This window comes from Terrapene carolina, unplaced genomic scaffold (genome assembly GCF_002925995.2).
Source record: "Terrapene carolina triunguis isolate 2854851 unplaced genomic scaffold, T_m_triunguis-2.0 Scaffold517, whole genome shotgun sequence".
Classification (NCBI taxonomy): Eukaryota; Metazoa; Chordata; order Testudines; family Emydidae; genus Terrapene; species Terrapene triunguis.
Window position 1 is genome coordinate 1,863,769 of NW_020664868.1, and position 23,877 is coordinate 1,887,645.

The 23,877-nt window shown below is 54.4% G+C and overlaps 3 protein-coding genes across 4 annotated transcripts in view; all 3 read right to left on the bottom strand.

The window, feature by feature from the left end:
* The window catches only part of SARS2 (seryl-tRNA synthetase 2, mitochondrial), an 11,999-nt gene extending 1,566 nt beyond the window's left edge, over positions 1 to 10,433 (bottom strand). The window contains exons 1-7 of the mRNA XM_029913201.1: positions 10,260 to 10,433; positions 9,053 to 9,148; positions 7,706 to 7,735; positions 6,488 to 6,628; positions 4,473 to 4,527; positions 3,483 to 3,546; positions 834 to 891 (exon numbers count right to left, since the gene is read on the bottom strand). Coding sequence (XP_029769061.1) covers positions 834 to 891; positions 3,483 to 3,546; positions 4,473 to 4,527; positions 6,488 to 6,628; positions 7,706 to 7,735; positions 9,053 to 9,148; positions 10,260 to 10,349 — 534 coding nt within the window. The 5' untranslated portion in view covers positions 10,350 to 10,433. The remainder of the gene's footprint in view (positions 1 to 833; positions 892 to 3,482; positions 3,547 to 4,472; positions 4,528 to 6,487; positions 6,629 to 7,705; positions 7,736 to 9,052; positions 9,149 to 10,259) is intronic.
* Positions 10,434 to 11,339: 906 nt separating this feature from the next.
* On the bottom strand, positions 11,340 to 14,019 carry MRPS12 (mitochondrial ribosomal protein S12). Of its 2 annotated transcripts, none has more exons than XM_026658853.2 (3): positions 13,976 to 14,019; positions 12,737 to 12,836; positions 11,340 to 11,928 (listed from the first exon to the last, which is right to left on the bottom strand). In XM_026658853.2, exons 2-3 carry the CDS (start codon positions 12,792 to 12,794, stop codon positions 11,516 to 11,518), a joined length of 471 nt encoding a protein of 156 aa, XP_026514638.1. In that variant the 5' UTR covers positions 12,795 to 12,836; positions 13,976 to 14,019; the 3' UTR covers positions 11,340 to 11,515. The 2 variants fall into 2 exon arrangements, with proteins under 2 accessions (XP_026514638.1, XP_029769082.1); XM_029913222.1 differs by lacking the exon at positions 13,976 to 14,019 and adding an exon at positions 12,967 to 13,112.
* Positions 14,020 to 17,460: 3,441 nt separating this feature from the next.
* On the bottom strand, positions 17,461 to 21,007 carry LOC112123723 (F-box only protein 6-like). Its single transcript, XM_029913202.1, has 3 exons — positions 20,916 to 21,007; positions 20,574 to 20,706; positions 17,461 to 17,735 (listed from the first exon to the last, which is right to left on the bottom strand). The coding sequence occupies exons 1-3, from the start codon at positions 21,005 to 21,007 to the stop codon at positions 17,598 to 17,600; spliced, it is 363 nt and encodes a 120-aa protein (XP_029769062.1). The 3' UTR covers positions 17,461 to 17,597.
* Between the last annotated feature and the right edge of the window lie 2,870 nt (positions 21,008 to 23,877).

The window sequence follows — 23,877 nt, forward strand, 5'->3', positions numbered from 1 at the left end:
TCACAGGGCGGGTCGTGGGGAGCTTCAGATTGTCAGTCACCATTCCAGGACGTTGAGCAACTGGAGAAGGCTCAGAGAACGATTAAAGGCTTGGAAAACCTGCCTTATAGCGAGAGACTCAATCTACACAGCTCAACCAAGAGACGTTTAAGGGGCAGCTTGGCCCCAGTTTATAAGTACCTCCGTGGGGAACAACTATTTACTAACGGGCTCTTCAGTCCAGCAGAGACAGGCCTAACATGATGTCATCGCTGGAAGCTGAAGCTGGACACATTCAGCTAGGAAACAAGGCGTACATTTTACAGGTGAGGGTAATTAACCGCTGGAGCAATTGACCAAGCGTCATGGGGAATTCTCCATCACGGACAATGTTTAAATCAAGAGTGGGTGTTTTGCTAAAAGTTCTGCTTTGGGGCTGTTCTCTGGCCTGGGCCTATACAGGGGGTCAGCCCAGACGATCACGGTGGTCCCTTCTGGAGGGGAATTTGTGCCGATCCGAGGGTGGTGGGCGAAGGAATGGAGACAGAAAGAGCTATTGTCCCGTTTAATCGACTCACGAAGTCAGGACACACGCGCCAGCCCCGTGACGCCCGGGCAGAGGCGGAGAGAGAGGAGCCTTTTTCCATGACGGGCCATTGCCCTCACCCGAGGGCAGTGGGGGAGTCAGGGGAGGCGCGCCTGATGTCGGAAAGTGCCCGAGGCCCACAGCCGAACAACAGGGAGGATAAAGGGCAACCCATACAACATTTATGGCCCCTCCATTCTGCAGGGGGCCGGGGCGTCAGCAATCAGCTAATGGGCACTGAGAGAGCGACAGCTGAGCTGCAACTCACGGCCCCTGCGGCGTCCGGAAACAGCAGGTGGCTGATCACTTTAGTGCCGCCTGATGCCCTGGCTACAAGAACAACACGCCTATCGGAGGGTGCCCTGAGGACCAGGCAGGTCCCCCCTTTGATGTGGTTAGAGCGGGGGTTTGGGGGCGCATCAGGACTCCTGGGTTCTATTCTCAGTCCAACCTCTGAATCCCTCAGGCAGCTCAGTCAAGTCACTGCCTCGCTCTGTGCCTCAGTTTCCCCACCTGGGAAGTGGAGAGAATAAGACATCCCAGCCTCTCAAGGGTGGGGTTTTTAGAGGGGCTGATTCAGGGTGGTGAAGCTCGAGATCTTTGCTATTTCACAGAGAGGAGGGAATTGAGAGAGAGAGAGAGAGAGGGGTGAAGGGACTTGCCGCCAACTCACACAGCAAGGCAGTGTCAGAGCCAGAAACAGAACCTGGGAATCCCGACTCCCAGCCCTGCCCACTCTAACCACTAGACCCCACTCCTCTCCCAGAGCCGGGAACAGAACCCAGGAATCCTAACCCCATCCCCCTGGTTCTAACCACTAGACCCCACTCCCCACCCAGAGCCAGGTACAGAACCCAGGAGTCCTGATTCAGGCCCCGTTTGCTCTAATCACTAGACCCCACTTCCTCTTTGTAATTCAGACCTAGGCTCTTCCATGAACATGTCCAATGGGACCCGTCTCCCCATGTCAGCTGGTAGCTGTGTGCTCCAGTCTAGCCAGAGCAGATCACGCTGTTAACCACCAAACAGGCCAGAGGCAGGTTCCCAAGAATCAGTGTCTGACAGCTGCCATTTTGGGAGACATCCCAGGGGGACTGAACCAGGCACCTGGAGAGCTGAAATCACAAGCTGCTACGAGCCAGGCCTCTCGATCTGGCTCTTAACAGACGCGCATCCCCTACGGACACGAGCCATGTAACACACATGGCCCAGAGCGTGGCACTTGGGCATTAAAGCGCCAGATCCGTAGCTGGTTTAAGCTACCAGAGCTCCAGTGAACTCCGTGGCGCTCCATCCCTTTGTAGCTGGTTGAGGACGTGGGTCGTTGACGATGGCGGTTTCTTTTCCTGCCTCCCCAGGTCTGCGGCGTTCTGCCTAGACAGCAGGCAGTTGCTCCCCCAGCAACCATCTGCCGCCCTGCCAGAGAGAGTTTACGGCTCTCCCCGCACAGAGTGCAAAAGATGCAAGGCAGATTTGCCTGATGGCGGACGGGCGGGCGACATTTACGAGTGATCGGCGGCTTCTGGGGGCCACCTTGTCTCGGCTGTTTTAAAGAGAGAAGCCCTTTGACTCAAACAAGCCCCAATCTGCCATCCTGCCTGGACTAAGGTTCTGCTCTCTTCTCCCCCAGGACTGCCCCGGTAGACAGCATCCCCAGGGCCTGATTTTCACAGGTGCTCAGCACCCACAACTCTGAGGTCAACGGCTCAGCGCCACTGGAAGTCAAGCCCCCGGCCAAACAATCCTCAGCTCCCCCTGATTAGATGTGTTCTAGGAGCCCCACTGAAACCAGGGCCCTGCAGAGGCAGTCCCCGCCCCAAGGAGCTCACAGGCTGAGGTCAGGGTTGGGAGGGGAAACTGAGGCACCAGCTGCCTCGTCAATGCAATAGCAAGATGCAGTCCCCCCAGCCTCTCCAAACCTGACCCTCTGCCAGAGACAGGAGGGTATAAACGCTGGAGAGGGGCCTAGCGAGTCACGGCCCTTTAGGCGACAAGGGCCTGACGCTCAGTTATATTTGGGACCCTCCGGCAGTCGAATGGTGTGTGGAGGTGGCCCCCTGAGAATCCACCCTGCGCAGCGGTCTCCGCAGGTGGGGTGCAACTGGCAAAGGGGCCCGGCCCCCAGCATAGGGGGCGGATCAGGGACGTGGCCAGAGCGTACCATGCTGTGGTTATTCTCTGCCCCCCGCGGCCCATGGGGGTGGAACATGGGTTAGAGCGGCCCTGAAGCTTTGCACCTTATTTCAGTCTATTTGTCCAGCTTCAGCTTCCAACCAATGGAGCTTGTCAGAGCTTTGTCTGCGAGACCGAAGAGCCCTCTCTCTCGTCACGTTTCTGCTCTCCACATACGCACTTAGAGACTGGGATCAAGTCTCTCCTTAACCTTCTCTTCGTTAAGATAAAACCGCGATTGGGCTCTTTGAGTCTAAGGCAGGTTTTCTAACCCTTTCATCTGACCCCATTTACCAACGTCTCTCTTGAATTGTGGGCCCCAGTACTTTGGACATGGGATTCCAGCAGCGGTTGCACTACCAAAGTGATATTCAGGGCATGGAGTCTCCATGCAGTCTTTCAGCACATGGGACCAGCAGCAACGGTGGCTTTTGCACACAGCAGGCTGGGAACCACAAACTTGGATCGCTTTGGGGGGAGGCGTTTAATTTGTCTCCAAATGTCCCTCCTTTGGGGGGGGGGGGGGAGAGAAGAGAAAGGAGGGTAGATGCATCAAAATTATTTTCCTGGCTTTGCTCTCTGCCTAATTTAAGGGAACTCCGTACCATTTAACGTGGAGTGCTCAGAGCCGGGCGGCCAAAGCCTACGTATCACGCAGGCCTTGGTCTCAGATTTCAACCCAAAGTTCAGTGTAACGTAGCCCTAACAACAAACCTCCCCCCCCCCACCTGCTCCCTCATCTTACCTTTGTCTGATGATATCCAGGTCTTCCCCAATTTCCAGGTGCCCCCTCACTTTGAAATCAAAAGCTAAAATGAAGGGGAGGGGAAACAAAGTGTTAAAGCCACAACGGGGTCCCAGGAGACATGTCACAGCTGTAGGGGACTCTTCCCCTCCCCGAACTCAACGGACTCAGTACTCGCCGGGTGCATCTACTGCGCCGGATCCAGAGAGCAAAAAGCACTTTGCAGTCGGGCAAACCACCTGGGAGATTGGGCAAGTGTTAGCCCCTGTTGCAGCTGGGGAAACTGAGGCACAGAGCAGGGAAGTGACTTGCTCAAGGTCACAAAGGGGGTCAGTGACAGAGCTGGGAAGACACGGTCAAAGTTGTTTTGTTTCTCAATTGCAGGACAGGACCCAGGAGTCCTGACACCCAATCGTCCTCTGCTCTAACCCTTTAAATCCCACTCCCCTCCCACAGCTGGGGACAGAACCCAGGAGTCTTGTCTCCCAGCCCTGTTCTGCTCTAAACACTAGACCCCACTCTCCTTCCAGAGCCTGGGATGGAACCCAGGAGTCCTGACACCCAGACAGCTAATGCACGAGTGACCATACACTCCGATTATCAGCATTCTCCCCTCACAGGGATGATGCGTGGCTGCTCTCATCCTACGTCTTAATATTTGGTGTCTTCCCACCCCCGAAACACACACACTGCTGCCGAAGACCTACAGAACCCAGGCTCTCTCTGCCTGTAAGCTGCTGCTCCCAGAGTTCCCCAGGGCTCATGGGGACAAAGCCGGTCTTTCCCCTTCTCCCCAGCAGATGTTCCCATCTCCAAGGCAGATTTGGAGAAGGCAGGTCACAACCAAGGCTAACCAGGGGCCAGATTCCCCCCAGCTGGGGGAAGATGGGATCAGGAATGCCAGCTGTAGATGGGCTTTGGAGCCGGCCTGTGTGACCCTCCCCCTCATATACGGGGTCCGAAACCCCCCTCTGAAAATCTGCTTCCTACCTCGTTTCTCTCCCACGACCTCCACCACCCTCGCTTGGCTCTCGTCTCCGATGGGCTGGAGGAAGGAAAGGTCAAAGGTCACATGGGACCACCACAAAGGTTCAAGAGAGTCATGGGGAACGCACTCCAAAACCAAAGCTGATGAGCCCCATAATTACATGGATCTCTCTCTCTCTGACCCGGCCTCGGGACGCGGCACCACCTAGAGGCTAACTGAATTCCAGGATACCGGAAAGGGAATGGTGGGAGTTTGCGCGTTCGACCCAAAGTCCCACAATTCCAACGGCAGCGTGAGAAAACCCCCGCAATGCAGAGTGCGCAGCAGTGGAACACTGCATGCTGGGATGCTTACCCAGAATGCAGCGCGCCTATTTACGATCTGCAAGGGAAGTAGCTCTAGCCGGTTTAGCAAGCAAGTGTGGGCACACTCCTTTGGGTTAGTTATACCTGTATTATCAGAGCCAAGACACCCTTTCCGCAATACGCAAGCCCTAAGTATGACTGGGTAGGTTCTCTAAGACCATAAGAACAGCCATACTGGGTCAGACCGAGGGTCCAGCTAGCCCAGTATCTTGTCTCCGACAGCGGCCAGTATCAGAGCTTCAGGGGGAGCATACAGAGCAGGGCAATTCTGGAGAGATCCACCTGGTCTTCCCCTCCTGGCAGTAACCGCACCCAGACTCCCTGATCCGCCTCTCCTGTGTCTGTGGAGGAGAGGCCATTGGTTAAAGGTGGGGAGCCGGGCACAAATCAATATAGCTAATGGGAGGGGAGCAGGGTCTAGCGGTTAGAGCTGCAGATACTCCGCACCGTTAGCAAAAAAGTCAGGCCATGATATTGTAAGAACGGCCGTGTGCTATGCAAGGTGCAACACTCCCCTTAGTGGGCGTATGTAGGATGGATGGATAGATAGAGAAGATTTTAAGGCCAGAACAAGGGAACGTTAGATCATCTAGTCCAGGGGTGGCCAACCTGAGCCTGAGAAGGAGCCAGAATTTTACAATGTACATTGCCAAAGAGCCACAGTAATACATCAGCATCCCCCGCATCTGCTCCCCCCTCTCCCCGCGCCTCCCACCCACCGACCTCCCCCTCCCTCCCCGCACCTCCCGATCAGCAGTTTCGTGGTGTGCAGGAGGCTCTGAGGGGGAGGGGGAGGAGCGAGGGCACGGCAGGCTCAGGGGAGGGGGCGGGAAGGGGTGGAGTGGGGGCATGGCCTCTGGCAGAGCCAGGGGTTGAGCAGGGAGCACCCCCTGGCCCACTGGAATGTTGGCGCCTGTAGTTCCAGCCCCTGAGTCGGTGCCTATATGAGGAGCCGCATATTAACCTCTGAAGAGCCGCATGTGGCTCCGGAGCCCCAGGTTGGCCACCCCTGATCTAGTCTGACCTCCTGTAGAGCACAGGGTGGAGATTTTCACCCAGCCACCCCTGTACTGAGTCCAAGCACTTGTGGCTGGCTACCGCGTCTTCCTGAAAGGCATCCAGTCGGGATTTGAAGCGATCAAGAGCTGGAGAGCTGATACCAACGGTTAATCACCCGCACGGTTTACCGGTGCCTTCTTTCTAACTGGACTTGGTCCGGCTTTAACGTGCAGCTGTTGGTCCAGTTCTGCCTTTCTCCGCTGGATTATAGAATCTTCTCACCTCTGGTCACCTCTCCAGCTTCTCTTTGGGACACTGACCAGACTGAGCTCCTTAAATCTCTTCCTGTCAGGCGTTTCTTCCAGCCCTTGGATCCCTTTCGTGGCTCTTCTCTGCCCCCTCTCTTGTACACGAGCAGCTGCTTAAGTCAAAGCTCAGGGACAGACTTGACTGAAATAAGGTGAAAGTTCCATATATACATCTAAAGCCCGGGTGACTGAATCCACATCCATTACAGGCTCCTAGCTTTACCGAGATCTCTTCTGTACTCAGAGTTTCCTACCAACTCTCATTTTAAGCCTCGCAGTGTCTTGAGTGACTATTGTGCACCCGTACAGCACCCCTCTGTCCCATAACCCAGCAGCCCCGCTTACCACATCAGGGTGGGTCCAGTTCGGCAGTTTCAGAGCCTTCAGATAGTACTTTTCATCCAGCTCCAGCTCCTCTTGGTACAGGGAATTCAGCTGGTGACGTATTTCCCGTCCTCGGTTCCGTAGCGCCTGGTAATCGGGAAGCTGTTTGGGGGAGCAGATGAGCATATAGCGAGGAGGAGTGAGTCTCAGACAGATCAAGGATTAAAAAGGAGCCTGATATATATCTAATGGCTGAGTTTTATCGCACTTTTTGTGGTTCATTGCCCATAGGCCCCCGAGTATTACAGGATCTTCCCAACAGCTTGTACCCGGCACTGTATTACAGCATTCCACTGCCTCTTTCAACCACGAACCTGAAAGCAGCATCAACCTCCACTGGGGAGTGGTAGCATCAGCCCCCTTTGGAAATTTAGAAACTGGGCACAGAAAGGCAACCCGCCCAGCGTCACACAGCGGCAGCCCTGGGAACTGAACTCGGACACCAGGCCAGCCAGTCCCGTGTTCCAACAACTAAGCCATGCGTCCCCTCCCAGAGCTGGGAACGGAACCATTCCACGGGACACCCATCACATGCTTTAACCTCCAGATAACCCCTCTTTTCTTTAAAGCCCTGAACATCAGTGATTTGAATTGTGGTGAAGCCTAAAGGTCACACTGAAGACCAGAGCCTCATTGCATTAGGACAGAAAAGAAGATACAGTTCATGCACCAGAGGGCTTAAAATCTAAAGACAGACAAAGGTGGGGTAAATATAAAAGATGAATTATCTTCATTTTACAGCTGGAGAATGAGGCTCGGTCAGTTTCTGGACTATTAGATGTGGCCTTTGGGCTTCTGAACGGATTATCAAAGCAGATTTGGGTTGCTACAGTCTGATCAATTTCAAATTTTCAGGGAATATTTTAGGCATCAAGACACTGAGCCCAATTGATTTGGGGGGAATTGGAAAACAGGATTTCAGTGCTTTAAGTGAGAGCAAAGTCAGACTCAGTGTGGCCGTTTGCTGCAGCAGGTGGTGGACATCTCTCTGGCGCCCCCTGCTGCTGCTTACGCATCACAGGCAACAGCTTAATATTCTGCTCTCCTTGGGTTTACAGCTCAGTCTACTTAAGGAATGAAGTGTGTGACCCTCTAGCGCCCATCTGCAGAGGTCAAGCGTGCACTTAACGCTTCCTTCCGCTTCCACAGATTGTTACATTAGCAAAATCTGGCTCTTACCGCCTGCAACGTGCTCTTGTCCTGGGTCTCCTGGGAGGGAAAAAAGAAAAACAGTAGGTAGTAAGAGTTATTTCCTTGCTGAAGGGTGTCTGGCCTAAAGAAAACAAAACCAGGGGTGCCTGGATTGTATGAAAGTGAGCATTGTATGGAAATACTGTATTGCACACTGGGGCTGTTTGGAAACATAGGGGAGAAGGGGGCTGTCTGGGGCCTAGCAGAAAATCTCACCCCAGGGCCTGGGAGTAAATCTACACACTATGCTCCCGATTCTCTGCTAACTTATCACCAGTGTAACTCCACCCACTTCCCTGGGGTCGCTCCAGTTTTGCACCAGCGTGAGGGGAGAATCAAGCCCAAAGATAGACAGCTGCTGGATTTTTCAAAGACCCACAAGCGTGAAATGGATCTTAAAGCAGGACAAAACCCATAGGGGCGGGGTTAGAGAGCAGCGGGGGACAGGGTTCGTCAATCATGCTTGGCAGGGGGCGAGGCGGAAGGGAAAAAAACCCAGACAAAACATGCACAAATGGCCCATAGAGTTAAACAGAAAAACCCACAAGCAGGAACTGGATTAAAAAAAACCCGAACACTTAAAAATCATCAAAGTCCAAAGTCATATATTTTGAGCTACCATGGCAAGCCACGTGGTCATACAGCGACAGACTGAAAGATGCACCCACTGAAGTCAATGGGAGTTTTGCCAACAGGAGTTGGGCCCAATTACAGTCCTTTGCTTTCTGGAAAAAGGCACTTGACGGACTCTCTAATGGATACAGTTCATCCAGCACTAAAACGAAGCCGTTGTCTCTAGAGCGATCAGCAGCCAGGATTAGTGACGGGAGGGGGAAGAAGATCTGATCCCCCCTGCTTAAGAAATGTGCCACATGGGGGTTTTAGTGTTCAGTTTCTGATGTTCTGGTCTCATCTGAACAATCCACATAACATAAACTGCGGAGAATTTGAATTAATGGGAAGGATAAAGGTTTGCATCAACTGCTGGATCCAGGCTCTAGATCCAGAGAGTCCAGGGGTTTCAAACCTGATGTTTGGTTCACTATGTCATCCCCTCTGGCTACAGTAGAGGGGACTGGACTAGATGACCTACGGAGGTCCCTTCCAGTTCTACATTTCTATGATTCTATACACACAGGCACCTTTTCAAAAGGGCCTGAAGTCATTCACGGCCGAGGAGATGGCAGCTGAGGCACATGAAGCCAGGATACAGTGAATAAGGTATCTGTTCAATTTCCAGGGATGCCTCTCGGATAAGTTCTGCACTGTGACAGCCATGTGATGGGGGGTATTTTTATTTTGGGGAATAGGACGGGTGCTGTTGTGGAGACTCACTACGAGGTGTTTCACTTGAACGGAGACGTCCTCTTTCTCAGTTTCAAGTTTTCCAATCTCTTCCTGCACATTCACCAGCCTCTTCCATGTGGAGAGCTGGTGGGGATGGAAAACAGCAGCATGAGTGTTCATAGCTGGGGTTTCTCTAACAGTCGCTCCCCCGAACGCTACAAAGCAGCAGGCATTTTCCATTCTGCAGATCATTTTCCCGTCTCGCTCTCCCAAACCCTCTCTATCTTCCTTTCCCATATTCAAAGCAACACCTCCTCCCCCCTGAATCCAACTCTTCAACTTAACCTCCTAACCTTACACCCTTCCCTCCCAAATCCACCTCCTCTTCCAGCTTCCCCTTGCCCTGATCTGTCTCCTTCACCACACAGAGGCAGCTGCAGCATTGCTGCTTCTGCTCAGAACTTTATCCAAGCAGCAGAAATTGCAACAGGGAAATTTACAAGGCCCTAGTCAGTTTCAGGGCTGCTGTTCAGAGTCCTGTGAGCAGCAGTGACAGTGCCCAGAATCACCCTGTTGCTTTTGCTTCAGGAAGCTGGATCCATCTTCTCCCTATTAGCTGGTAGCTGATCTGAAAGATGGAGCCATCACACCCAGCAGGGGCCAGGGACAACGGCAGCACACAGGAAGGAAGTCAGTACACTCCACTTCAGCAGCCCCACACACTCCATTCTGTTACTCCTTCCCCAAAGGCCCCTCCCCAGTTCTCTAAGCCCCACTTCATATCCCATAAACCCATCCACTGTAGACTTCCCTATCCCCATAAACCATCTCCTAATAGGCCCCGCCCACTCTATAGTCCCCACGATGCTTACCTATAAGCCCCTCCCCTTCAGCCCATCGCATCCCCATAAACCTCCCACTCCTTTTATAGCCCCCATCCATGCTCCCCCATAAGCCCCTCCCCACAAGCCTCACTATAGGCCCCGCTCACTCTATAAACCCTTCTCATCAGTTCTATCCTATCCCCTCTCCATAAGACCCTCCTCCCTCTAGCACCTGCCTCAACCACCCATATCCCCTTTGCCAAGCTATTCATTTCCCCTGCCCCCGCCCTAAGCCCCACCCCCTTACCGATAGGCCCCGCCCATGTCCACAAGTCCCACCCCTTTTCGGCTAGGCCCCGCCCCTGCCCACAAGCCCCACCCCCTTTTCAGCTAGGCCCCTCCCCTGCTCACAAGCCCCTCCCCTGACTCACGATCTCGCGCAGGTCCCGGGGCCCCAGCGGCCCCTTGCGGGTCTCCAGCTCCCGCTCCGCCTGCTCGGGCCGGGCGCTCAGCGCCGCCATGTCCAGGCGGGGCCGCGCGCTGTTCCCTTCCCGCACGTGCTCGTACAGCCGGCTCCGCCCCGCCGCCCCCTCGCTGCTCCGCCGCCTCCCCGCGCCGGGCAGCCCCGGCCCCGGCAGCGCCCGCCACGCCCGGACCCGCCGCAGCGCCCGCCCCAGCGCCATGGGCGCCGCCATGTCTGCCGGTCATGTGACACGCTCGCCCCGCCCCTCTCCTGCCTTTCCCGCGCGAGCCGGCCAATCGCAGCGCGCCCCCAAGACGAGGCGGGAGGGCCAATCAGAACAAAGAATCTGCCCCTCGCCTGGAGACTGGTCGCTAAGGCGGGAGCCAGCTGGTTGCCATGGGGACGGCAGGGAGGGGTGCTAAAGGACCAGGAGTAGAAGCCATCCCTCCACCCCCAAGAGAGACACCCCCCCCCCACAGCGCTAATCCCCAGCAACCCCACCCCCCTCCACCCAAGGACACTGCCTCAGGGCAGGGGGAGACTCCCCGGATAGCCCCCTCACCCGCAGCCCCCTCCTGTACCCCACAGCCTGAGCAACACCCCCCAGCCCTCCCCAGGCCAGAACAGCTCCCCCAGGGAAACCCCCTCACCCAGAGACCCACAGTGCTCTCCCTGTCCCTGACTCCCCCACGTGACCCATCCTCAGAGCCCTCTTGTGTACCTCAATCTGAGCCACACCCCAGAGATCCCCCCCCCTCCAGCCAAGACTACCTCCATCCAGACTGAGCGACTCCCCAGTGCACCATCACCCTGAGTGACTGCCCTGGAGACCCCCTGGTACCCTGCAGAGTCCCCCTATGTACCACAGCCTGATCAACACTCCAGAGGCCCCTCTCCCCAGGAGCAGAGGAAGACACCCCCCCCCCCCAAGCCTGAGTGACTCTTCCAAAGAGACCCCATAGCCAGAGACACCCCCTCATATGCCCCGGGAACTGAGACTACAACTCAGCGCCCTTGCTCGGAACACAAATTCATCCTGTCTCTCAGAGAGGAGTTCGAATTTAATGAGCATGGTCTATGTGTAAATATCTCACAACAGTACAGAGCAAGTAGTTGTGTCTCTGGAGGATATCTGCCATGACACGAATGCAGACGTGATTAAAACTCCTTTCCTACGAAGCCGGGAATTTGACAATCCCACGACACCTCTCAGCGCGGCGGCACTTATTTCTTCTTTTGAACATGGGCGCAGTCATATTTCCCACGCACTATTTTGAGCTTCACCCCAGGCAAGTCCTGTGTCCTTCCACCTTCCACCAGCACAATGCTGTGCTCCTGCAAGTTGTGACCTTCTCCGGGAATGAAGCAGATCACCTCCTTGCCGTTGCTGAGCCGCACCCGGGCGCACTTTCTGTTGGCAGAGTTGGGCTTCTTGGGCTTGCGAATCATGGTCTTGAGGACCACTCCCTTGAGCTGGGGGTTGCCAAAGGTGGGGCCGAGTTTGGGTGGGGGAAACTTTGGCTTGCCCTTACGGTGTATCTGGTTGAGGGTTGCCATGGTGCGGGTTTCCAAATGGCCCAGAGCTTGGGTTAATGGCCATCTCCCTGGTACGAAGACATGAGGGAAAGGATTGATACCTATAAGGAAGAGAAGTTTCATTAATTACCACTTGGGAACAATCTGACTAATCCAAGCTGGCATCCCTTTCTGTACCAATGGTCCATCTATTGCTGTACGAGACCAGAACAATGGTCCATCTAGAATAATGCCTAGCTCTTACCTAGCCCTTTTCATCAGTAGATCTCAAGGCACTTTGCAAAAGAGGTTAGCATCCTCATCCCCATTTTACAGATAGCCCAGTGGTTTGAGCATTGGCCTGCTAAACCCAGCGTTGTGAGTTCAATCCTTGAGGGGGACACTTAGGGATCTGGGGCAAAATCAGTACTTGGTCCTGCTAGTAAAGGCAGAGGGCTGGACTCAATGACCTTTCAGCGTCTCTTCCAGTTCTATGAGATAGGTATATCTCCATATATTGATAAAGACAACTAATCAATTGTTCTCCATTTCCTCTGAGGGGAGGACACGAAGGAACCGGCTTCATTTCAAGGGAGATTTTGGTTTTATATTAAGAAACTTTCTAACTCCAAGCATGGTTAAGTACTGGAACGGGTTACCAAGGGAGGTTGTGGAAGCCCCATCGTTGTCTAACTTGTGCTTAAAAAGCACCGAACACCTGCCAGGGATTGTCTATGGATAAGTTACACCTGCCATCCTGCCTCAGCATGGGGGAAAGGCTAGATGACTTGTCGAGGTCCCCTGCAGTCCCACATTTCTATGAAGACTGGGAGCCAGTATAGTTGCTAAATGCACTTTTTGCATCGCAAAGCAATACAGAGCAACACTCCAGAATCAGACTCAATGCAATGAACAGAAACAGATACGTACTCCAGCTCAAAGGTGATGCCAGCAACCTCAGGAAACCCCTGCACGACATTCTCCGCATTAGAAGCTCACTAAAGCCCCAGAGACCGTGAATACAAGTCCCCTGGAAGAAAGGAAAACAAGAAGTTAATATTTCTGAAGGGTGGGAACTCCAGCTACCTCACTGATAGGCACGGTCTCAGTCAAGTGAGACAAGATGGTTTATGGGATTGGTAACTGACTACAGAACTTACCTCTTTAAAAATCACTAGCCCAGAAGAAAAGCGAGTGAGAATTGTTACTATCTGACAGGGGTTTGTTGCTGTACATGGCACAAGTCTGGCAAATCTCTGCCCAGTTCCTAGGCAAAATGACACATCCAGGTTACAAAGCTGCTCCTTTGCCAAGCTCTAAGCGTCACAGACCCACTTTCCTAGAGCAGATTCCTGCAGATTCAGATTGAATGGTCCAAGGGTGCATGTGCATGGAAGGCTTAGCCTGTTCTCTACCTGTGTAGGGACACACCTGTCCCACCAGGGCTGGGAGTCTAACAATGGTTTTGAAAAAGGGGGCACAGTAATGGGGGCAAGGAAGGTGTGTGTGTGTGGGGGGGGGATTTTTCAGCAGGACAAACCAGCTGGTTTGGGGGAGGGTACAAATCCCCTACACCCCCAAAGCGGCTGGGAAGGGAAGAGCAGGACAGGCCCCAGGTTGTGAAAAAGGGGGTCACCCACATCCACGGAGGAGCAGCTAGGCGGGGACCACCAAGTGGAGAGGAGAGGAAATGGGGTCCTCTCCCCAGCCCCAGAGTAGTAGCTGGGGGAGGAGGGGCGGCTGAAAGGCAGGGCACTAAGTGGGGAGGGGAATCCCACTCCCAATCACAGGGCAGCAGCTGGGGGGGGGGGGGAAGGGGGGGCCCGGGGGGGGGGGGGGAAGCTGGCAGGAGAATGGGAGGTGTGTTCCCACGCCCCAGAGACGCAGCTGGGGGAGGGGGGACCCCCCCACATCCACAGACCAGCAGTTATGGGGTCACCAGGAGAGCAAGGGGGGGGTCCCCCCGCCAGCCCGAGCAGCAGCTGGGGAGATGGAGGCGGCTGGGCACCAGGCAGGACTGGACTGTTTGTGCCCCCCCGGGGAACAAGTAGGGGGAGGGGCCAGGACCCTGGATGGGGGAGGGGGCTGTGTGTGTCCCCCCCCCCCCATGCACCGGTGGGGGAGGGGCGGCGCAGCCCCTCGCTCTCCTTCCCCCCCCTCCACACTGACCTCACGCCTCAGCTGCCATCTTGCCGCCCCCACCGAGTGCTCGGCCCCGCCTCCCACTCTCTGATTGGCTCCGACCGCGCCGCCTCTTGGTTGGCCACACAGAAGCCCCGCCCATCCACCCTCTAGCAGCGGCGCCACAGTTCTTGATTGGTCCCGGCTGGGCTCGCTCGGGCGGGTAGGCCGGGCGCGGCTGTCGCTCAGGGAGCGTTGCTCCTCCTGATTGGTCAGGGAGAGTCAGGAGGCGGGATCGTGGTGGGGTCCTACGGGACAGCGCTAGGGTCATTCCGCGCAGCAGTCACAGGCCTGACTGCAGTGTTGCTCTGGGAGTGGGGTCTAGTGGTTAGAGCAGGGGGGCTGGGAGTCAGGACTCCTGGGTTCTATCCCCAGCTCTCCTGCTGAGTCCCTGTGGGAGCTTCAGGCCACGTCCTCTTCCCCTCTCCTGGCCAGAGCTTGTCCCAGTGCAGAGCGGGAGGGAGGGGAGCAGCCAGGGGGCAGTGGGGCTGGGTCACTCACTGCCTGGGGAAGGCTTTGGGGAGCCTTGGGGCACTAGCCACACCCAGCGCACACACCCCGTTACTGGCTGTCAGGGGCGCTGTCCTCCTAGTGGGCGATGCCGAGGCAGCCGCCTCTCGCCCAGCCGCCCCCAGCGATGGTTCGGCCTTTCGTTGCCCCTGAGAGCATCCCTGGGAGGAACGTGTCCCTGCAGAGCTGTCTCAGGCTTCACACACTGTTTCATGCACCCCAGTCCTACCTGCACGATCCTGAGCTTCGCCCCCCTCTCTGAGCATGCCGGGCAGCAGCTGGATCTCACTGCGTTGAGCAGCAGCATCTCCTCAGATGGCTTCTCGGCAACTTGCAACCTGCTGCTCAGGGAACGCGGGGGGCACAACTGTCTGCCCCTCCTGGGCCAGGCCGCCCAGCACTAACTCGGGGAGAAGGGAAAGGGGGAGAGCTCTTCCCGTAGAGCCCCCACACTGCATCATTTCATTACCACCACACCCCACTGCAAACTCCTGTCCGCTGCCTCCTGCTCTCTCTCAGCTGTGCGTGGTCCCCAAGTTTCTTCCTCTCATTGAAGGGAGAAGAACTGGGACATTCAGCTTGGGCCTATCTCACTTTCAAGCCAGCTGAGCTGTGAAAGCACCCACACCACACGCTGTTCAGAAAAGCACTTTAATCTTCATTAACAAGCCGCACAGCTGGTTGTATCATCTTCAGCGACTCCATTTCGGGACAGAGCCCTGTGAAACTGACCAGCGAATCCATTCCCTGCCCCCTCTTTTCCGGTGGGGGACCAGCTCAAACCTTCCGTGCCCTTGTATTAATAAAAACAATTCAGGCCAACAGGAAACCCGTTAGCTCCTCAGTAACTAACCTACTGGGGACTTCAGCCCAGGCCCGTGGGATCATTTTAAACAATAACAGCCTGACCCAAAGGGCCACCATCCATCCCGGCTCTCTGCGCACCAAGGGAACGGGCAGGGAGGTTGCTCAGCGCTAGGACTGAATAGCTGCCCTAGTTCCCTTCTCCTTCTCTCCGGTGTTAACCAGGCCTGAGTCCAGTGGAGTCAGCACGCCTCATTCTTCACTCAGTCATTTAAACAGTAGGAGAATTAGATCCTCGGACTTCAATGGGGGCAGAATTTGGGCATTTTTTGAGAGAGGTAACACAGAGCACCAGATCCCCCAGCATCACGCCTCCAATCAACGGGACGGTGTCCCCTGCTGGTGTAAGAGCAAAGACACCACTGGCAGGACATTGGTTTATACCAGCGGATGTTCTGGCCTGTCTTTACTAGCAGGGCTAAGACCCATCCCGCTGACCGCACCCAAGCCCAGCTGATGCACTGAACGCCATCGCTGGACCATGTGGCAGAAATTAGACCCCAGTCCCCTAGAAATATCTTGCCCATCAACCCCTGCTGGGAGTGGGCTCTGCGGCTCTGCCTATAACCCTCTGCCCATGCCCTGTGATCATGCGTTAGTACAAGTGTGGACTTTGCCTTACGCTGACATCGCCCCCCAAAATGGGGTGGGAACTGCACCAAAGCACTGCTAGGCCCCAGTTCTGGTCTGACATAGACCTGTGTGAATCTGGAGTCACTCCACTGGAGTCTTTCCAGATTTACACACTTCAGAATCCAACCCTTGGTTTATGTCAGCAAAAGGCCTGAGCGTTTACCACGCCCACTGGCTTTGCTGGGATGCGAGCGCAGTGAGAACAGACCTGAAGATTATGTTCCCCATAAACTCTTGGACAATCAGCAAGCGGCAATTTACATTTGTCTAAGGACTACCTGGTATGGTATTCTCGTGAGCACTGCACTACGCATAGCTTGCAGGAGGTGGGTTCTAAACCTGTAGATAAATCTCTGATAATTTTCATATGACTTTACATTGCGCCTCTTCATAGAACCTTGTAGTGGGTCTACCCACGGGTGACCTCTGTTTTCATGAGACTTTGTATCAAAGCCTAATATAGAAACCTTGTACTGATGAGCCTTGGTGTATGGAAATTTTGGATCAAAGCCTCATGTAGAATCTTTGTGTTAAGCCTGGGTATAATGTTATAGCCCCTAAGGATAGTTAAAGTAGGCCTGGCTCCACCCCTCCCCCATTTAACTCACCTGGCCAGTGAAGTTAAGGGGAGCAAATAATTGGTAACAACAACAAGACAGAGTGTGCTTGTGTGTATGTGAGTGCATGAGTGTAATATATATATCATATGCATATGATACAGTGTTAATTAATACATGTATTACTAATAAATGTGGCGTTTTGCCTTATTCCCCCTGAAAAGATCCTGTACAGTACTTTAAGTACAACAACTCTCCTTCCCCAGAACCATGCAATCTAATTAGCATGGGGGGAGGGAGGGGTATTTTGCTCACCTGCCTGTGAATCTGGATTCACATCAGACAGGCGACGCCACGGGCATCAGCTGGCAGAAAAAACTCTTCCCTTAACAGGACACACAGCGAGCTCCCAACCCACCTCCCTGCAGCTTCCGAACAGAAACATGGCAAAGAAGAGCTGAAAATTCCTCATTACGGGGGTAAAAATACACCCCCAAACAACTATTTTTTTAACCCCCTCACTCTCTGATGATACAATCCCAAAGCCCCCCAAATAGAGGCACAAGCCCAGTTGTTTCAATCTTTTAAGACTTGTTGCTTCTGCCGTGCAGGGGCAGGGTCACACTGACCGAAGTCAGCACTAGGAACCTAAGGATTCGCCCTGGTGCTCTTTGGTCCTGCGCAGGACGAGGCTGGCCAGAAAGAACGGAGCGAAGAAGCTCCTCAGGCAAAGGGGCGGATTCATTTCAAGGAGACGCATCCCCCTGACTTGTTCTAGGACGGGAGAATCCTAGAATATCAGGGTTGGAAGGGACCTTAGGAGGTATCTAGTCCAACCCCCTGCTCAAAGCAGGACTAACCCCCAGACAGATTTTTGCCCCAGATCCCTAAGTGGCCCCCTCAAGGATTGAACTGACAACCCTGGGTTTAGCAGGGCAATGCTCAAACCACTGAGCTATCCCTCCCCCTGAGAGGAGCTCACAGAGGCAAATGGAGATCATCATTCCGGCTCGCGTGAGAGATTCGTGGAGACCCGCATCTGGCTCTCAGTTGAGCTTCACCATGACTGTGGAGTTGGTGATCCGTGCGCCATAGTATCCTGCCCAGTAAAGAATGTCCTTCCCTCTGTGGAGGAAATGCACATACCGGACTCCGCGCCCGTACTGCCTGAACCGGTAGGACACCTGGGAGGGAAGGAAAAGGAACCCAAATTGATCTCTGGACCCTGTCACAAATCCATGTGCTCCGGAGAGAGGAAGCTACACAGACTGGGGAAGATATTCTTGCAGGGCAGGGGCTGGGCAAAACAGAATAGCTGCTGTGCAGTGGGGGGGGGGGGTCGGAGAGCAGGCGCCTGCCCCACATTGCCCCCCAAGTGGTGGCCTAAGTTCCCTGTAAGGTGCGTGGCCGTGCAGCAGCCTATTTAGTGCTGTGCAGGGGCTCAGGGGACCCGCCCGGCCGGGACCTGCCTCAGCCAGGGAGAGAGGCGCCCCAGCCCTGGCCCTCCTGTGGCTGGGGGATGGGCGCCTATCCCATGGCCCCAGCCCCGGAGCTGCTGCGGCAGGGAGAGGGGCCTCTCTCCCAAACCCAAGTGCTGCTGTGGGGGGAGCCCTCACTCCCTGCTATAGCCCCGGAGCACCCTCCTGCACCCCAAACCCCTCATTGCCTGCCCCACCCGAGAGCCTGGACCCTCAGCCAGTGCCCTCACCCCAACCTTCTGCCCCAGCCCTGAGCCCCCTCCCACACTTCCCCTCCATATTGGTGCACATAACCAGGGTGGATGAAAATCTATGGTTTTAAAAAAAATGCATCTCATAATGGAATAGGGATTATACATTCTAATTCTATGGTATGAGACAATATATTCATATCATGTTGAAGAAAAGTTTTGTAAATGAGTTCCAATAGTTCATGGATTAGGGACCCAATTTTACGGAGTTCCAGGGGCTTCTGTATAGATTATTTAGGTCAGAGGTGGGCAAACTAGGGGGAGGGATAGCTCAGTGGTTTGAGCAGTGGCCTGTTAAACCCAGGATTATGAGTTCAATCCTTGAGGGGGCCATTTAGGGATATAAGGCAAAAATCTGTTGGATGATTTAATTAGGGATTGGTCCTGCTTTGAGCAGGGGGTTGGACTAGATGATCTCCTGAGGTCCCTTCCAACCCTGATATTCTATGAAACTACAGCCCGTGGGACCGTCTTGAACTCCCGGCTGGGGAGGCTAGCGCCTCAGCTCACCATGCCGCCAGTGCTCTGGGCGGTGGGGCTCTGAGCTCCGGTTGGGCAGCGCGGCTGTGAGAGCCGCCGGCCTGCCCCGGTGCTCTAGACTGCACGGTGGCATGGCTGGCTCTGGCTGGGCAGCACGGCTGCCAGGCCTGGTGCTCTGAGCATGGCAAGGGGGCGGAGAGCAGGGGGGTTGGATAAGGAGCAGAGGGTCCCGGGGGCCAGTCAGGGGACAGGGAGCAGGGGGTGGTTGGATGGTGTGGAGGTTCTGGGGTGGTCAGGGGATGGGGAACACGGTGGTTCGATAGTTGTGGGAATCCCGGGGGGCCTGTGAGTGGGCAGGGGTGTGGATAGGGGTCGGGGCAGTCAGGGGACAAGGAGCGGGGGGGTTGGATGGGTCACAGGTTCGGGGTGGGAAGTGGGAGGGGGCAGCAGCCAAGCTGTTTGGGGAGACACAGCCTTCCCTACCTGGCCCTACATACAGTTTTGGAACCCCAATGTGGCCCTCAGGCCAAAAAGTTTGCCCACCCTGATTTAGGTCTTTCTATCTACCCAATGGGACTCAGTGCTCAGTCTAGAAGATACCATCAGAGATGCTTAGTTTTGCAGTTCTCAAACTGTGGATTTGTGTCTCCAGAGATAACATGCTTGTTAACAGCAAAAATGTTTTTAAATAAATAAATAAAATAATATATAGAGGAGAGAAATAACAGACCTCAACCCTATTGTCCCTCTGCAAATGTATGTACACACAGTCAGTCCCTTACCTCTCTCTAAAAGTGCAAAGTTTCAAAAAGTTCAAGGAATAGAAGATTGTTGGGGGCAGAATAGATCTGGACAAGGAGAAGTCTGGAGATCAACGCAGGAAGGGAGGGACAGGCAGTAGAAACAAAAGTGAAACTGTTTGAGCAGCATATTCCAGAAGTCTTGAGGTCTTTGAGTGTAGCCTTCATTGGTTTGAGATCTACCATACCATTCTCTCACTACAAGGGAAAACCTATAATGGCAGCAGGCCATAAGAGAGACCCAATTTAGGTCTCATCCATCTGAGTTGTGAAGAATATGTATCAAGGTTATAACAACCAACAAGAATGCACTTTTATGTAGAAATCCATGATTAAATGGAGTCTTCCTGACTAGTGATTTAAAGCCATTCGATTTAAATCATATCCACCCTGGATATAACAAAATTCATTCCGCACATGGGGGGGGGGGAAATTAGAGGGCGCACTGGTGGTGACTCCCATCCCACTGGTCTGGGTCCGGCTCCAGCCCTTGCAGAATTCGGAGGAGCCCGCTAGAGCGTCACGTAACACGACTGTCCATGCACAGGTGGGGCCATTCCCGCCTCCTTCCTGGCCCTGGTGCAGCTGGAAGCAGAGCTTTTCCTGCCGAGTGGGGCAGGCAGGAATAGTTTGGGCGGGGAGGATGAGCGCCCACAGGCCCTAGCTATCTGCCGCCTGTGGTGGGCTAGTGGATAGAGGACTGGATGTCAGGAGACCCGTGTTCTATTCCTCGCTCTGCCACCGCCACCTGCGCCTCCGCTCCTCCATAGTAAAACATACATAATTTTACCAATTACGCCCACTTCATCCCTACCGCTTTTCAGTGGTAGATCTCAAAGCGCTTTACAATAGAGCTTGGTATTGTTATCCCCCTTTCACAAGGAAACTGAGGCACAGGGCGGGGAAGTGACTTGCCCAAAGTCAACCCAGTGGCTGAGTCGGTTCTAGAACCCAGGGGTCCTGACTCCCAGTCCCTAAATGTTCCCAGAGAGCTGGCAACAGAGCCGGCTCACCTGGTGATACTGCGCGTCATTCGACTTTTCTAAGCGATCGGGGTTGGCCTTGAATTCAGCGATTACAGTACTTCTGTTGGCAGCCAGGAGCTTGACGCAGATGGAGTATACACAGCCACACCGGGTACTCCACCTGCGGGATGGGAACAGACGTTGGGGAACAAGGAACCTCACGGGGCAGCAGGAGGGAGACAGGACACAGCTCCCCGAATGTAGAACGTAAGAGGAATCCTGGGAACACACACAGCCGAATCCAACACACGCAGCACCACTGGCTTTTTGGTCCCCATCAATCAGGGGATTGCACCAGCATCTTAGCTCCAAGCACTGTAACATCCTCACCCACTGGTCTTGTCTAGCCCAGCAACTTCAGGGAAGCCCGAGTACAATCCTAGCCAGCAAGTCCGAGAGCAGACGTGACCTGCGACGTGCATTTGACGCAAGCCCCTGACCAAGAGTTGGGCGGGAGAAACTCACTGTTAAAAATCCAACCCTTCTCACTGCTTTAATTAAAGGCTAAGAGGGCTCCCAACCCACATCTCTGGGTCCTCCAAGGGGACCTCCAGCTAAAAAACAGATCAAACAAGGTGCAACAGGCTTGAGATTTTTAAGGCCTTTGATTCTGGGGCACAGGTGGCCCCTGTAACTAGAAATGAAGGAAACCTCAGAGGTCTTATTTCAGTCATCAGAAATCAGCAGCAAAGACACAAACCCATTTCTTTCAGCAGGTCACCATTAAGGATTCTAGGGAGAAGAGGGTGAAACTTACCAATCGGAGATGTAGATTTCCGGTTGGTAGATATCCAGCAGTTCTTCCCACAACCCCTCCTTTAGAAGATCTACGAGCTGCGATTTGACGCACCAGCTACAGAGAGGGAAAGGAAACCCTAATGAGATATTGCAAGAGCACCTAACTGAGATCAGGGCCACATTATACTGGGCGCTGCGCAGACTCTGTGGACTCTAGGGGAAAGAAAAAGGTATTAGTGGACAGGTGTTGAAATCCTACTGTAGATAAGGCAGCTGTGGGTTTAACGTGTTGGCAGGTCAAGATGAACTCTAGGAAGAGAATCGCTGTCCCAAAGAGTTCACAGTGCAGACATGGTGGGCAAAGGGTGGGAGGGGAAACCGAGGCACAGACAGAGGAAGTAGTTTTTGCTCAAGGTCACACAGCAGAGCCAGGAACAGAGCTCAGGTGTTCAAGCCTCCGGACACTCCCCCAGTACAGCTCCCTGTGTAGACAGGAAAAGCTGCCATAAGCCATGACTTGAACTCATGGGGTCAGCTCCCCCAGTGCAAATAACGTCTGTTATAGGAGTTTGCCGGGGCAGCTACGCCTGGGGCTGGAATCTGGGCAAATCAGCGGTGCAGAGAAGTCCTCGTAAATCTGAAGCAACACCGTTCCTAGTTCTCGCCTGCCAGACACCTTGGGTCGATACCGACACCTGGGTAGAGTGTGTGTGTTTGTGTGTCATGATGACACAAGGGCAGCACAGAGTCAGGGCCTGCATCTGATCTTGGTTATACCGCTGAAAATCCGGAGCGACTCCACATTTACTAAGGCCCTGTCTACACTGGCAAGTTTCTGTGCAGTGAAGCAGCTTTTTGCGCTCAAACTGCAGACGTGTACACACTGCCACCTTGTGCGCAGAAACTCCGCAGTTGCAGCGCTGCAAAAACACCTCGCCGAGTCGTAAGGCTGTTTGCACCGAGGCTCCAGTGCTCATTGCCAGTGTACACACTTGATTGCTATTACGCTGTAATTGGCTTCCGGAGCTGTCCCATAATCCCTCAAGTGACATCCCAGCGTTTCCCCCTTTCTGCGCCTCAGGACTGGTTGCATCCTGCCACTGTCTGAACTTAGAAGACAGCATGTGACACTCTCTCTGTCCCCCAAAACACACTGTCTCTCTCCCCGCTTCCCAAAGCCCCCTGCGGCCAGTTGCACAGTGGGAAGCAACCACAATGCACTGCTGTCTTTGCCTTTGCAAGAGCTGCTAATGTGGATGTGCTCCAGCGTCACAAGGAGTACAGTGTGGACACACAACAGCAGTTTAATTCCAGCGTTTTATTAAAAGTGACTAGGAGTGCGGTGGCACCTTAAAGACTAACAGATTGATTTGGGGATAAGCTTTGCCCAAATCAATCCGTTAGTCTTTAAGGTGCCACCAGACTCCTTGTTTTTGTGGATACAGACTAACACGGCTACCCCCTGATACTTAATAAAAGTGGTGTAATTTGTGGTGCTTAGACCATGTCCACAGTAGGAGCACTTTGCCAGTATAAGAATCCCAGGATACCCTGTTGGCAACTAAAACCACCCTCCCTGAGCGACACAAACTCTCCTAGTAACAGTGCACCGTGCTGTATCACTGAATCCACACTGGCTAGCACAGCTCTCTTCCCAACGCCTGACCGACAGATCTGTGCTGGCAGAAATCTGTAGCGTAGCCCTGGCCTAAATCCAGAGCCACTCCAGATTTACTGGGGTGTACATATATTTGGGACATGATGGTACAAGGTGCAGGGCAGACTCTGGCCTGGCACCTCTGGGTTTCATTTATGCTGTGTCAATCCAGAGTGACTTTGGATTCGCAGGGGAACACGCAAGATCAGGACCGGTCTGGCCTTTGGAGAACAGGTAGCTCTCTGCCACACAGGGAAGGTGGGGGGCAAACAGGAAGGCCCAGGGGACAGACTCACTCATAGGATGAGACGAAGCAGGTCTGGGCCGGGGCGCCCTCGACTGGGCAGAGGTTCTCTTCCACCTTCCAGCCATGGCCCCCATGCTCCACCTGCCAGTGAGAGAACTGATCTGCGGGAAGAGGATGCATCAAAGGGGGGGGCGAGGTGCAGTGGGAGCTGTTTGATGGGACGGGGGACGACACCTTGGTGTGCACCCATTCCCAGGGGAGGGGGAGGAGTGGGTTAATGTGGTTCTCGAAAATAAACAGGGAGAGAAATAAATATCAGGGGGGGTGTTGCTGAGGAGGAGGGACACACCTCCCAGACCCCCAGATACCTTTTTGCCCCAGTGCCCTCATCACCCCCTCCCCCACTCTGGTGCTCCCTCTTCTTTGCCCGGCCCAATCCACATTCTCCCTGGTGCCCCTCCCCATATACACACTCCTCAGTGCTCCCCACTCACCTCCTGCTCCCCAACCTGGTCCCCCCTCCTCCAATGCCCTCTCCCTACCCCACCCCCCGGTGGCACCTGGCATTGGCCACTGTCGGAAGACAGGACACTGGGGGAGATGGACCGTGGGTCTGATCCACTGTGGCCGATCTTATGGTGCCCCCCCCC

Coding starts and splice junctions, on each gene's coding strand:
- MRPS12 (XM_026658853.2), bottom strand. CDS start 12,794: ATGCGGAGAATGTCGTGCAGGGGTTTCCTGAGGTTGCTGGCATCACCT. Junction 11,929..12,736: donor GGCATCACCTTTGAGCTGGA/GTACGTATCTGT, acceptor TCTTCCTTATAG/GTATCAATCCTTTCCCTCAT.
- LOC112123723 (XM_029913202.1), bottom strand. CDS start 21,007: ATGCACGTCGCAGGTCACGTCTGCTCTCGGACTTGCTGGCTAGGATTG. Junction 20,707..20,915: donor GGGCTAGACAAGACCAGTGG/GTGAGGATGTTA, acceptor CCCATCCCGCAG/GTGGAGTACCCGGTGTGGCT. Junction 17,736..20,573: donor ATGACGCGCAGTATCACCAG/GTGAGCCGGCTC, acceptor CTTCCCTCCCAG/GTGTCCTACCGGTTCAGGCA.